Genomic DNA, 15,613 nt, shown 5'->3' on the forward strand with positions numbered 1-15,613 from the left:
GCACAAAAAAAACGCCTAGAGTTTGCCAGGGCCCATGAAGACTACTGGGACTCTATACTCTGGAGTGATGAGACCAAGATAAGTGTTTTTGGTACTGATGGCTTCAAAACTGTATGGCGTCGCAAAGGTGAGGAATACCAAGAAACATGCATGGTGCCTACAGTGAAACATGGTGGTGGCAGTGTCCTTATGTGGGGTTGAGTGCTGCTGGTGTCGGAGAGCTGCGTTTCATTGATGGCATCATGAATTCACAGATGTACTGCTCTATACTGAAAGAGAAGACGCTACCATCACTCCGTGTCCTTGGTCGTCGTGCACATTTCCAACATGACAATGATCCTAAACACACATCTAAGGCCACTGTTGGATTTCTGCGGAAGAACAGGGTGAAAGTGATTCAGTTGCCAAGTATGTCTCCTGATCTGAACCCAATTGAACACCTATGGGGAATTCTGAAGAGACAAGTTGAGCATCACTCTCCATCCAGCATCCGGTCTCTAAAAGAGGTCATTCTTGAAGAATGGAAAAAGATTGATGTAGCAAAATGTTTCCAACTTGTTCATTCCATGCCTACAAGACTTGGTGCTGTCATTAAACATCATGGAGGCCATACAAAGTACTAGATGTAGTAGTTTTTGTTGTGGGGGGTACTCAATTTTGCATCGCCCTTATTTGAGTAAAACTGAAAAATGTGTAATCTAAGTTATATTATTAACCTTACTTCCATGTTATAAATTAAACAGATGTTAGATTAAACTTGGCCTTGTCAACATTTGGGGAAATTGTTTTAGTGTTCATTGAGATATTGTTTAAAATGTTACTTTTCAAAGGGGGTGTGCTCATTTACACTGAGCACTGTATATGACTTGCATTCAGAAATAATGTTATTTATATGCATATCTTTTACACTATGATCTATTGCATATTTGTATACATTGAAACTATTTAGAAGGAAATGACTATGACTAAAATATACTGCTATCGTTATTTATTAAATAAAAAATAATTAAGGAATAAATGTAATTTACTTCTAAAAAAACAAGTAACATCTGTTATCTAAAGACTTTTTGACTCTTGAAAAAAAATCTCCACATCCTGCCAACACAGTGTATAGTCAGTTCCAGCATCATCATTGTTGCTCCTCGAGATCAGACATATGAAAGCCACACAGTTTCTGTCGTTATTCTGACAGCCGCAAGATGGCGCTGTTTGCCTGCACAAACTGTAAAACTGCACCAACCATCACATCCAATAAAGCTGTTTCCGCCATCAGGGACATTAGGAAGAAGTTAATTATAGTTATGTCATCAAAACTGATCTAAATAATAAATAAATAAATCACCTGTATCAGTAAAACAGCCTTTATGGAGAATTATCAATGTCTTTATGAATATTCAAGCCTACTGACATTTCCTTATTGCGAGCTATAAATATGCCTATTGGAGACTGATTAGGCTAAAATGTGTATGGCATTTAAAATACAGCCTTCAGAAAATAAACCTGCAAAACATTGAATAGTCCAGATAATTATTGTGTACCTAAAGTGTCCATGATTCTTCATAACAGCAAGTACATGTATCAATTTCAAGTGATGTACTGAAGCTTCAAAAAAACAATATTATTTAATCGGTTTACAGAATTTATTAACAGGCTGATTCCGAGGCACCAATTATAGGATTTTTTCAATATCTTGTGCAAAGCTCACAGGGCTTTATTCGTGTCCTTGACCCCTTCCTGATGACCTATACTCAATCAGACAGTTAGAAAATCAATTACTTTAATCCTTACTCCCTGTATTTAATTACTCTGATGGCCTGGTTAAGCATCCCTTTGTCAAATTGTGATCCGAACAGCCTCATTGTGGACATTGGTTCATAGCATTTCCATTAAAGCTTGATTATTCCTTTTCTATTTATTAGATTTTTTTTTTTAATGCTTTATGTGTTTGTGTTTCATAATGGTTCAAAATGTGGTATTTCTGATATCATCTTAATTATTTATTATAGTAATAATAATAATAATAATAATAATAATATAAAACACAATTACAAATAAATGGAATTTCAATGACAAAACTGATACTGTATTTCTAAAATATTCATTAAAAAAAAGTAGTATTGTATAAGTCTGTCACTAGAAACAGTGTAAAATGCAGTAATAGGAATATTGTTTCAAATGTATACATTCTGAATTCAGAGTATTGAGCACTTAGACATCGCAGTCAGTGAATATATAAATAAAATATGGGGTAATAAACTGCTAAATTAATAAAGATATAGCTGGTAAAAAACATTTTAAAAAACAGTGAAATAAAAGATGAAATCATCCTTTGTGGCTGTGAATGGAGATCTAACTCAACTACACTTCCCATAGTGCACCGGTCGGGAACGTCGTGTCGCCAGCGAGCTGTCAGTGTTGAGGGAGAGAGGAGGAATCGGTCCAGCATCTCTGGAGCGGCGGCGGAGAGGAGCGCAGGAAAGAGACACACATCAGCTAAAATGAGGAGATTTTAGCCCAATGTTCTCCACAGTGGATGTTCAAAGCGTGGATGTTTAAAAACTGACCCTCACGGTCTGCCGTAGATCAGCGCGGAGATCTGACTTCATTCTATCAATGAGAGATATGTGGAGTGGCTCTACCGCCCGGTGTTAACGCAGAAAAACACAAGATGAAGAAGCAGTTCAACCGAATGAGACAGCTCGCCAACCAAACAGTCGGCAGGTAAGAGCTGAATCTAAGAAAACGCTTTTATGTGTACGACATCTTGCTTTGTAATTTGCCCTGACACAAAACAGCCAAAGCAGGTATTTATCGGCTGTGTTCGGCTGCCAGCTTTACGTTCACTCGATGGGATTTTGCTGCTCAGCTGGTTTGATTTGCACAAAGCATTAACTGTCAGTGGAGGTCACAGTTGCAGTGTTGTGTGATTGATTGAGCCCAGCAGGGGAGGAGCGTATTCGCACACATGATGAGGGAGCCGACATGGTACCCAAGGAGCTGGGCTGCTGCTGCCAACTGACCGATAAAAGCAACGCACAGGGGCGGCCACCAGGCACCCTGCAGCGGGGAGTCAGATCACCCTCTTACACTAACATATCTGCAATGACATCATGTAATTTCTTTAATTTTTTCCTTTAACAAATAGCCGTTTTGCCTTTATTTGCTCTACGTGCAGTGGTTAGAGAGGGTGATTTGAACGTGGCATCCCATTCAATCCAGGACAAATACAAATGGATTTGTATTTCATGGAAATCTTTTCATCCGGTAATGGGAGAAAAGACCATGACAGCTCTCATCACGTTTCTTGACATTTGTCTGTATGACATGTAGGAGCTAAAGACAGGACATGGTTAGCTTTACTTGGTTAATGACTGGAATTAAATGGTAAGAGGGGATAAACCACAGATAAAGTGTGCCAACATGGTTTCCAATTGAATCTTAGGCAATGCAATGGAAGTGTTTTAGTATGACATATTATATATGTTTGGATTCAAACCTGCTCAAAAAAGAACATTGACTAAATATGAGCACAGAAAATGATACTGAAGCAATAACTGACAAACAATTTAGGTCTTTTGTGTTTTGTATAGCTTGCACATACATTTAGATGTAATCTGCAAAAGTATGATGTTTATATTTAATATCTGGCTTAATGGAAACATATACATTTAAAGAGACCCAATGATTGAGCCTTGGGTAACTCCATTAAATAGTAACAATTCCAATCAAAACTGCTCACTCTGCTCACACTGTTTGTTTGCAGATAGTGAGAAGTTTTTCTGATGTGTCATCATTGTTTTACCTCGTTTTTTCTTTTGTACTGGATGTTTAATTTATGCTCATTCCCAATGTGAGTCCCAGTTCTTTCAACTTTAAACCAAAATGTTTGCTTTTAGGTGTAGGATAACCTTTCACCCCGCCAATGAAAAGCAAGTTTTACCATGATGGTTGAAAGAATTGTAGTAATCCAATACATTCTATATGTTAAACACCCACTGAGTTATGCTTTTGAGTGTGAAGCTCCAGAAAAGCCTTTTTTTAATCATTGAAATGAAAGTCCTATTTAGCCTTTAACATACTGTGCCATTTAAACATAGTCACAGTTGATGAATGTAGATGTGTGTAATCCTTATAAATCCTGAGAACATAAAGCTGCATCAGATAGTACGCAAATGTATAAAATGGTCTTTGTGATTATTTGTTTTCACTGTCTCTGTTTCCCCCTGACAGGCTTGATGTTGCCGATAAATCTTTGTTTGTTGATCTCAGTTATAACCTGAGGCTTGGTAAACAATAGTCCAAAAACACATGACCCATTTTGGCTGAAAGCAAGCTCTATACATCTCTTTTAAGAGCAACTTGATCCTTGGGAGTCACTATAGGTTTTTGCTTTTTTGAGCCTGCATGTCGGGTTGGTGTACATGCAGGGAAGAATTGAAGAGGTGTAGCTGCAGCCTGGGTCTTAGTAGGTATTGTATTTTCACTTCTATTTGTCAACCACACCCTATCATAACTGAAGCCAATGTCCAAATATGTCAACACTGCGCCTTTAGCAATTTGGATCGAGTGTTGTTTAATTGTTGTGCAACCTTAAAATGGAGTCATTGTTTCAGATGAACCAAGGTCTACATTAAGGACGCATAAAATCTTAAAACAGGTTGATTTGTAGCCTGTCAGTTCCTTGAAAAACTTGCCCCAGGTTTGTTCTAAAAGCAAGTGCACTCTAACCTGTTTGTTTTGCTTAGCTAACGGCAGTAACCGACGACGCTGGCACACCGAAAGGATTTTGTGTCAAGCTATCTTGTACTCGCTCACCCAGACTGCAGGGAGAGGCGCTGATACTAATCAATGAAAAAGGTATTACTGCAGCTAATGCCCAACAGAGTGGACTTGGCAGACTTTTCAGAAATCCCTGGAGGAAATTTACCCATTGCTAAAAGAGATGCTGGAAGGGTGCCTTACTTGAGCTGGAAAGACAAAACCCCTCAAAGTATTTATGTAAACATAAAAACGTGAGTGAGTGTGTGCAAGGCCAGGTGGTTGTTTATTTCCCCTCCTCTGTGTGAGAGCCAGAGCACCAGAGCCCAGTGAAGTGGAACATCCCGGTAATGAGTTCTAACCTGTATCATAAGAAGCAGAACAGCAGGGGCAATTAGTCATATTTAGAGGGCAGAGACTCCAACATGACGCCTCACTGCTGGCCACACAGGTAATTGGTGATAGCCCCCCATGACCTTGGCAGTCCGCTTCACCTGTTACTGTCGAAGGTTCCTTATGTCTCGCCGATTTGACAGATAATAAACTTCACAAACCACATTTTTAGACACCTAGTAGTGTTGCCAAGTATTATTAATTATTATCATAATTTAGCACTTGTACAATGAAGGATACAATGGAACTTTATTAATCAGATTGCTCAAAAATGACAATCACATAAGAAAGAAAACAATAAGATGAAAAAATAGAAACAAAACATTAGTCATAACCATGAAAGGATACATTTATTAAGAGAAAATATTGCAGATGATAGCGAGAAGTAAATGCACTTCATATTAATAGTATCAATCCATATCCAGTGCAATATTATTTGTAATTTATGATCAATAAAATAAAGACCTAGATGTATGCTCATTTTGACGTAATATTTCAATGTTTTTCCTGTAAAAGTAATATGGTTGCAAGAGAGACACGGCCGAAAGGGCAGTCAATACTAAAATTACAAATAACATAAGTAGGCTAAAACCACAGTAATCTGCTACCGAGGAGTATAAAGTATATTTAGGATACTACAATAAAACTTCATCAGAACCAAAAGCATTTGCAAACAGTGCTATTTTCTGTGTGAGTATAATAATATTTCTAAATTGGGCACATATCAACCCTTCCCCTGTTTGAAATGAAGTTGTTTAACCATTCCTTTAACTATGTCAGTAATGTATAACTGGAAATGTATTCCAGATCTGACACAAATGATCAAAGTTCTTTGCATAGCCGACATCAATCACAGTATCTTTCAAATGTATCTGTTGTTTTATGATAAGAACTAAAAAACCCTACCTAACATGCCAGGACACACAGTATTTCCTGAGCCTTTGGAACACACACCAAACTCTGCTACAGACTTGATTTGAATGCATGTGGTAGCTTGCCTTAACGTACAATTTCTAGGAAAGTGCAACGAAGCAGGAAAGGTGACTTGCTCAGTCAAACCAAATAGTAATCATATACTCTGAACCTTTTATTCAATTTTATTTAAACTATATGTTAATACTTTGGGAAATCAGAATATATTATAGTTAATATTCAAAGGCCTACTCTAAATAGTTCATCACAGAAGCGTAGCTAGGTAAATTATTTAGCATTTCTCCATCAAGTTTATTTAAGAATACTCATTTGTTTAATTCTCCTTCTCCTTTTGGTCCAGAAAATATGATTTGGTTTGTAGCAAAAGGAAATAAAATCCAAAGTCTGGAAATATTTGATTTCTGCTTTATCTATTTTATCTGCCTTTCTTCAGCATTAGAGAGACATTTGGAGCTTATAATGTGCCCATCTGCCTCCAAAGTGTTACTCAGTGCCGGAAACACGCACATGAGCATCCTGAAACTAATGAAGCATCTCCCTTCAAGAGGACATCGCTGCATCGCTCCGGTTGAAAATATAGGTCAGGAGAGGTTCAGACACAGTTAAATTCATCTCTAAAACAGTCGCCATTAATCCTGCGTAATGCTGCGTAAAACTGTGCGACTGAATGAAAATGTGTAACTCTGACTGTACTGTGAGGTTACGGCAGGAAGGGGACAAGCATAATCCTCTCTTGGCTCTGTCACTTCTACTGCATAGTATTTTCAAATCATCTTCTCATTCACATTTCTTTTTGTGTTGGCGATAAACGAAAGAGGCTGCTTATTCGACTTGTGGACAGGAAAGTCCTTTTAATAAAAACATGGAAAGAAGAAAACAGATTTGACTAGGCCAGGTTCTGCAAAGGAAGCTGATGTGAATGTCAATGTGAGATAAAACAGAAAGCAGAGAGAAATCTATTAACGAGATGTTGGGAAGTGGATTTCTAATCTCCACCAACAGGCTGGGAAATTGTTTCTTTTTGTCGGTGTGGAGGCTGCGAGCGACAAGACCCGAGAACATATTGTTTATATTTGGTCCTTAAGCCATTATCAACTGTCAGTCTGTAAGCTTTTGTGATGGAAGACAGTAAATTGCATGATAAAAAAACAGACATGCCGTTAACGGCTTCATTAATTTTGGTTATTCGCTTCATGCTTTATTGTGTCCTTTTTCATATTCTGGGCAACAGGAACAAATTGTGACTCTCTGATTGATGCATGGACCTGTAACCAATAATTGTTGTTGTTTGTGTGGGGTTGATGCTGGACTTGGTTGTTGCTCTGTTGGTCTCCCTTCAATAAAACCTGAGGAATAACTTGTGAAACTAGCCACGGTAAGGCTTTATTCGATATTGTGACAGCAGCGGGGAGGAAGGCGGGATATTTTGCCCTGCAGTGCCCACACCTCCGCTCCTGCCTGTTACACAGTTTAATCTGTTGTACTGCTTGGAGCAGAAAGCTGAGCAATTGGATGTTGTGATTCATGGAGGAAGTAACAATGTAAAGGCGTTAAGATCCTCTTTTCAAATTATATGATGCCCCTTGGTGAACACATGTGTTGATTTGCAACAGGTTCTTTGACATTGATCAAACCCTGTATTTGAATCCAGGTAGAAAAATTCTAATCCTCCTTCTCCAGATGGAGTTTCTCTCCCATACAATCTGACCCTGCCTGAAATGCCTTGATTGGACTCCTTCTGTTGCCTTCCCTAACATAATGACATCACTATGTAACACAGAGCTGGCCAGTTAATCAATCAGAGCAGACTGGGGTCTGGTTTCAGACAGTATGATTAAAATAAAGAGCTTTTTGAACATTAAAGCATGTAAACCTTTCACAGAGGAACAAAATACAAATATGAACCTGAAAATTAGCAGAACATGTCCTGAGAAATGAAGTAGGTGAGGGTTAGGAAGAAGGATGGCTTTGATTCAGCCTTTGTGTCCCTATGTGGGTTTTGGGGTCCTCATGGGTGTCTTGCATCCCAAACAGTCCCTGACCCCCTGCTCCCTGGACCTCTCTTTGTTCACTCTGTAGTCACGACCCTGTTGACATCCCATCAATTCTTAGCTTCAGTGTTTGTTCTTGAAGATGGATTTAGTACAGGAGCTCCAGTATTGTGTATTCACATCGGATTAGTACAAATGGCTCCATCAGGGCAAACATAAATAATGCACAAACGTTTCTCTCCTTGACTGGCGGACCATTCAGCCGAAAGATAATGAACCCATTTGTCAAACATGGTGCTGTATGTGTGTGCTAATTCCAGCAGCATCCTTAGGATTTGATAATAGATTGCCCTTTATTCAGAACATAATTAGTATTCATAGCAAGGCTACTTTACACTCTGAATACAGTGAGAATAATGAAGACCAGAGAGGAAAATGTAATTGTTGAACTTAGTGTTAATGACTGCCATAAGCTGGGCAGGGTGAAAGTGTGAAGAAGAGGAGGCTGGACTATGAATTGACACGGATGTTTACAGAGTGAGGTGTTGCACCTCTCCGGGCTCATCTGAGGTGATGATTCACAGCGTGTGGGAGATGTTTTATTATGAGCATCATTACAGGCATTAGTGTCGAGTAAAGACGAACGCTAACACAGTAGTATTTGCATGTGTGTATGAAAAAGTGATTAAGTGAGGAGTAAGTGTGTGTGGGCTCACCTACCTGTCCAGCTCATCCTCATTGATCATGATGAGAGTCCGTTAATGAGGAATTCCTGCTAGGAGTTGGAAGATGACCCTGTGTGCTAGCTTCAATGTAATTATGTGTCTATGAGAGATGCTAGCACACAATTAGAAGAAAATGTGTTAATTTGTTAGTAGGGCTACCAAAGACATCCATTCTCCTGAATATGAGACCTCAGAAATGAGGGGTTTTCTTCAAATAGGCGAAAACATACCCGTGGATTCAGTGATGACCAGATTAGATTTTGGGGGTCGAAGGTGAAAATCACCATAACTTCACATCCATATCTTTTGTGAATGGGCTGTCTCAGGAAACATTTTGGGATTTCTTTTCAGATTTGAAACAAACATCACCCTTGGCCCCAAGGATGAACTGATTCGATTTTTGGGGTCATAGATTAAGGGCACTGTGACCTAACAAAACACATTTTGGCCATAAATGTAGAATTGATATGGTAATTATCACAATTACACATTAGGTCTAACAGAATAAAACATTGAAGTGATGACATTTAGGACATTTAAAACTGCCATTGTGATTTGGTGGAGGCATACAACCACAATATGGTATTTGTAGTTTTTAAGTCCTCATAGTGATAGTTACGTGTTTGATAAACACATCAAAAAGGACATATTGCACTTAGGGGAGTTAGTTGGAAAATATGAGTAACAAACAGCACTTATCAACATTTTTTATTGGCACCTTTTGTGTTTGGTTTGATTTGAACTTGGTTGTATTTTATCAGCACACTAAGCTGCAGAAAGACAGAACTGTCCCAGTACTCTCACATTTTTTTGGAGATTTCAACCTCCACAACCATGATTGAAGTCTCTCTAGCCTCCAGTATAAAGTAAACTTAGCTTTGTGAAAGCACAGCACGTTCCCAAATGATGCTTTGATTAGCATAAGAAGGGGAGGTTATGCAGGGGCACTTATTGACAGAAATAGTATCTTTTAAAAGTGGCTGAGCTGTATGATTATATATTCACTTTGACACTCATAGAAGTGTTTCAGATATAGTTACCCCATGGAGTTTATAATCCAATCAGTAGCATTGGATTTTGGGTTAGGAGAGGAATAAAAAAAAGCATCACTGGCATGATTTCTAGACTTGTCTGTCAATGTTCTCCCGGCACGTAAGTGTTTTTGGGTGAAACTGAGGGAGTCTCTAAGGGAGAAGTCACAGCCAGTGGAGCGTTATTGGACTCACTGGAGTGTGATGATGGAGACGCTGCTTCTGGGTTTTTGCTGAGCCACCGAGGAGCCAGCAGACAGACGATCAACCCCCTCAACTGTGCTGCTGCTGCTCATGACAGCGTGGCATTTAGAAAATAGTTTTGCTCGATCTACAAAGTTTGGAAATCATTCAGCAGGATGTTGCTAAGCTGCCAGGTAAATCACTGAAACATAGAGGCACGGAGCAAGACTTTATATCTACCTAGTCTGCTCTGATTGGATGGCTGGTTGTCTCTGTTCTGATTGGTCAACCGCTTAGAGATATCCCTCCCCTAAGCATATGCAGACACAATGGGTTGGAGCACTTGCCAATAGTAGCACTGGTGTTACATAGTGATTTCACTTATGTAACGGAAGCATACAAAGTAGTCCAATGGATCCTGATTATACTTAGATCCTTGGATCATAAATATCACTTTGCGGTTTATTAATATGGGGATCATTTGAATGTCTTTACATAATGGTGGGTAGCTTGTGAATTTCATCTTTAAGGTTTTATATAGTCACATCTAAGCTTAAAAAAAACCCTCATCATCATATTATCATCAATATAATCAAAGCTGATGAATGCCACACTGGTCTCTGATCACAGCTGTTAATTTTGCCAACAATTTCAGGACGCTCGTGAGAAACTGCCCTTCTTAACTCTTTGGCTTTGACTTACAGATGCAGAGCAGATTTAAAAATCAGGATCAAGCCTCTTAGTGGATTCGCTGTGGGCTCACAATTTTGTCCAGTGGCGAGTTAATATGTTAAAGAGGCACAAAACAGATTTCCGTTTCAAACTAAACCATCAATGTTGCTGGATGTTCTAAAAGGAATAAAGCTGTTAGGAGATAACTAAGTAGTCACTGAGTGATTCGGAGAATGGAAGGGCAAACAGCACACCGGGCAGACCAAAGAGGTAAGGTAAGATAGACCTTTATTGATCCCCGTAGGGAAATTCAGGTGTGAAAGCAGCAAAAGAATAAGAGTGAAACATACGACAGTACAAATAAATATGAATAACAGAATAACAGTATGAATAGACATACCATAATAACATAAGGTATAACTCAATGATCAACTGAATATTCATAGATATGAGTGAATGTAGTTAAATATATTAACCTTAATACGAAGGCTTTGAAATTACCATTGAGACCCTTTTATGCTTTTGGGGTTTTTTCGCTCTTAGTTCATTATATACAACTCTGGAATTTTTTTTTTCTAAATCTCAATATCTACATTTATGGCAGCCATTCCACTGTCTGTTGAATTCCAACACAGAGAAATGTTGTCAGTAGTTTATAGAATACAAAAAAACATTTTTTATAATAATTATATAATCAAAGACAAACCTATAAATAACAAACCGGAGAAACTGATAATAATTTCCGGAGCCCTACATCACTATGTAAAACTCTGGCTTCTATTGGCTTACGCTCCAACATATTGTTTTGCAAATGGTTAAGGGGCGGGACATCTCTTGACCAATCATAATGGAGCTGGCCATCTAACCAATCAGAGCAGACTGGGCTCTGGTTTCAGACTGAGCATGAAAAGAGGTGCTGCAGCACAGGCAGTATGAGATAAATAAAGAGCTTTTTAAGATTAAAGCCTGTCACAGTAGAGGTACAACATACAAATATGGACATGAATTGATCATAAGGCAGCAGGAATTTTGTATTAGAATAGTATATTCTTTATGGTTTTTCTTTCTGCTATTTGGTCAAATACTTGACCTGTACATTGATCTTAAACAAGTTGGTTAATTGATCATTCATTGCTTTACAAACGTGAGGATTGAATGCTTACACAGTTTAATATCGTAATAAAATAATATCTCTGGGGTTTTTGAGGGTTGGTGGAACAAAATACATAAGACTTCATATCAGGTCAACAGTCCAGCAGTGGCTCAGTCAGTAGGGGCTTGGACTGGGAATTGTAGGGTCGCCGTTTCAAGTCCCCAAACAGACTTGAAATATGGAAGGTGGACTGCTAATTGGAGAGGTCAGAGTTCACCTCCCTAGGCCCTGCTGTAGTGCCCTTGAGCAAGGCACCGGACACCTCCAATCTCCCCTCCCCATTGCTCCCCGGGTGCTGCACAATAGCTGCCCACTGCTCCTAGTACTAGGATGGGTTAAATGCAGAGGACCAATTTCACTGTGTGTGCTCTGCTGTGTGCATGTATGTGACAATAAAGAGGGTTTCATCCTCCGATTCTATTCTATATGCACAAAGAATCTAAAATATAAAACAAGTTCTGTGTTTGAGTGACCACATGGCGTCCTATGAAACACCCATGTTGCCGCAGCAACTAGGGTCCCTCAGTTCTGTTGTTGCTGACGTTACCCACCCTGTCACCCAACCACCACACTCCACCTTTTTCCTGTGTGTCGAACACACCCACACACCGCTGAGCTGGAAACATTAGCTCAGCTGTGACACTTTCCAAACAGCCTCTGAGGACGATTAAAACAATAAAACAACATCAGCTGAAACCAGAGTGCTCTACAGCCTGAGCAGGGCAGGAAATGACATCATCAGCCGAGGGCTAACACTCCCAGAGCTCCTGCAGTGTTTTCACTGTTGTAATGGACACTAATTGGAAGCCTGTTATGGAAATTCCACTCAAATGACCACATGCTGATGCTGCGTGCTGATGTCTCTTATTCAGAGCTGTCAGGCCGAGTGTAGCTGAGAACACACAGTGCGTCAACATCCTCTCATTCCCTGATGCAGACGAGAGTACTCATGTTCATGAGAGACGATATGAGGTGACCAAAAGTAAACATTATTCAACCCTGATGGTGTGCCGCTTGAGGAGACACTGTTGATATTTGAGACTGAGGATTTCAGACTGTTAGGCAGGGTACTGGGAAAGAGAGTTGTCGAACATAGGGCTGAACAATTATTCAAAATTACACTATTGAAAATTTCAGGAGATGCAATACCTACATGTGTGATAAAAAAAAAAAAGCCTCTTAAATGAAATATTGTTGTTTGGTACAGATCCTCACAAAGAATTACACATGTTTTTCAATGAAAATCTGAATAATGATGTAACATTTCTCTTATTTGGCAAATCACATTACAATTGAGTTTCAGTCCAACGAATTGCACACACATTTTTCCTCGTCATTTAATGGCAGTGGCTGTAACACACTGCTTATGAAGTCAATAGAGGCATACCTAAATTGTGGCATGAATGCAGCAATTTGCATTAATGGTCATACTCCTTCTCTGAATTATAACTCAAATGTGAACATACAGACATATATTTTAATATCCCCATTTTTATGTCGATGTATCTCCAATGTAAAAAATGTAACGTATCTCCACTGATAAGTCAGGAACAAAAATGCCAATGTAATACACTGATAGTTGCCTGCACATCCATGGGTACATTGCTGAAATTAGCTGTCAATGGGGAATTTGTCTAACTTTTAATTGCTTAGATGTAAACAAATACAGTCTGGAGTTGTAGCACACACCCAGAAGTATTGATACTGCCAACAGTGTCAGACTTTGTGGGTAAAATCTCCCACTCAGCTGTGCTCACAACAAACAATAAACCTCCACGCAGACCTGAAATTACCAGCTTGGCTGAGTCGAGAAGCCATTCTCATTATTTACTTCTTATCCCTCAGAACGAGCCAGACACACTCTAATGGGAAATATTCTCTCCTCCTTCTCTGGTTTTTCGCTCCCCTCAGCATATCCTTCTTCAGAGAGCTTCCTTTTAGTGAAGCAGCAAGCATTGTTTCCGTTTGCTTGGTTTATTATTTCAATCGTATGGAGAACAATTCCATAGATATATGAAATGGGAATAACTGCAAGTACTATACAAGTTATAACATTATTTTAAGTAGCTGGGCTTATTTCTAGAGTAAAAATAAACTTTATTTGGGAAGGTATTTTTTTATTTTTACTTTATTATTCTGCATGTCACCTACAATCAAAGAAACTTAAATGGCCTTCAGTGTTAGTTATAAAGGAACAATTAAGATTACTTACCTACCTACTTTTTCAATATTGCTTTATTTGTGTATCATTGAATCTTGCTCTAATAACAAATGCACAGAAAAGTTGAACAAAAGTAAAGTCTGCAGAGGTAAAACCCGGAGCAGCAGTTTCACGGTGTGGTCAGAAAGCTTCCTGCTAGCTTCTTTTACTGTACCTGTTGCCGTGTTGCTACCACTCCTATCTATGTCTGTTAAACTTTAATGGGAAGTCAAACCCTCGGAGCTCAGGTGTCACTTCTTCTCCGTCTGTGGTGTGAGATGAAGGGCAGGGGGTGAAGAGGACAACTTCACATGCATCTCCCCGGTAAAGGTGCAGCTAGTTTTAATGGCTCTGTATACTGCAGGGTAGCTTGTGAATTTAACCCATCTGCAACTAAAGTCTGATTTAAGTGTTTCTTATTAATAATCCAAATCTGCAAAGTAACTAAAGGCACAAAATAGATGGAGTGGAGTAAAACTATACGATTTACCTCTGAATTGTAATGGAGTTGAAGTACAAAGTATCATGGAATGGAAATACTCAGGTAAAGTACAAGTAACACCAAATTGTACTTCAGTACAGTACTTGAGTAAATGTACTCGGTTATTCCCACATCTGTCTTATTTTACAAAATCTTTTTAGCTAAAGTTTTCTTTATAAAGCTATATATTTGTGACCTGGTAAGATTTTTCTCTTTTAAAGGAACGAGTGGGCTTCAGAGAGCCTCAGACAAAGAAGAGAATAGTTGAAAGATGTACAGTAAATAAAATGTTGATGAAAAGGCTTAATTAATGAGCTTAATTCAAAAATACATAATATAATCTTTGAACCTAAAGAACAAATACATTTAGTTTACTACATCTGCATTTCATATATTTCTGGTTTGAACAGGATACGGGCGCAGAACATGATCCTGTTAAGTCTTCATTGTAGTCTGAATAAGAATGTTGACAGTTAGCTGTGAAGCAAACACACACAAATCTTGGCACAGTGGGTGGAGGAATTGTGAGCTTATTTCTATCTTTCACCCCAAAGCGTATGTTTCATTTAGTGCTTCTCAGCTATAGACCCCTTTAACAAGCCTCAACCCACACAGCCTCGTTTCCGTGCAGGAATCCATGGCAACAGTTGAGTCATTTACTCAGGGCGCTGCTGAGACGATGATGTAAACATGCTGATAGTGTAAACCAAGTGTGATCATGACGTAGGCGGGGTGCAGTAATTCTGGCTTCCAACGTTTGGCTTTACGTGTTACACCTCTGGGATTGTCATGAAATGTTTGGACATAGATGTTGGCCTTTCATATAATATTATGCTGCCGAATCAAGGAACAATATGTTACATTTCTGCATTTAAATTCTAGCCCTTTACTTGATTGGTGAATTTACATTATTCCAAATGTTTCCACCATTTTCCAAACAAAGATTTCCAAATCTTTCATTTTAATCAAGGCAATGGACCGTTTTATTTGGACCCCTTTTAATGGCCTTTTGGCGTGGGTCAGTGTTTTGCTTGTCAGCCAGAGGTCATAAAACTGCTCATAAGACTTTTTTCAGTTCAAAGCTACATTTGTA

General features: G+C 38.9%; 1 protein-coding gene across 2 annotated transcripts in view; it reads left to right on the plus strand.

Moving 5' to 3' along the window:
- The first annotated feature begins 2,408 nt into the window (after positions 1–2,408).
- The window catches only part of LOC134871007 (rho GTPase-activating protein 44-like), a 72,075-nt gene continuing 58,870 nt past the window's right edge, over positions 2,409–15,613 (plus strand). For both annotated transcript variants that reach the window (XM_063893589.1, XM_063893590.1), the window contains exon 1: positions 2,409–2,721. In XM_063893589.1, the coding sequence (XP_063749659.1) occupies positions 2,669–2,721 (53 nt within the window). In that variant the 5' untranslated portion in view covers positions 2,409–2,668. The remainder of the gene's footprint in view (positions 2,722–15,613) is intronic.

The sequence above is a fragment of the Eleginops maclovinus genome, chromosome 10 (genome assembly GCF_036324505.1).
Source record: "Eleginops maclovinus isolate JMC-PN-2008 ecotype Puerto Natales chromosome 10, JC_Emac_rtc_rv5, whole genome shotgun sequence".
Classification (NCBI taxonomy): Eukaryota; Metazoa; Chordata; class Actinopteri; order Perciformes; family Eleginopidae; genus Eleginops; species Eleginops maclovinus.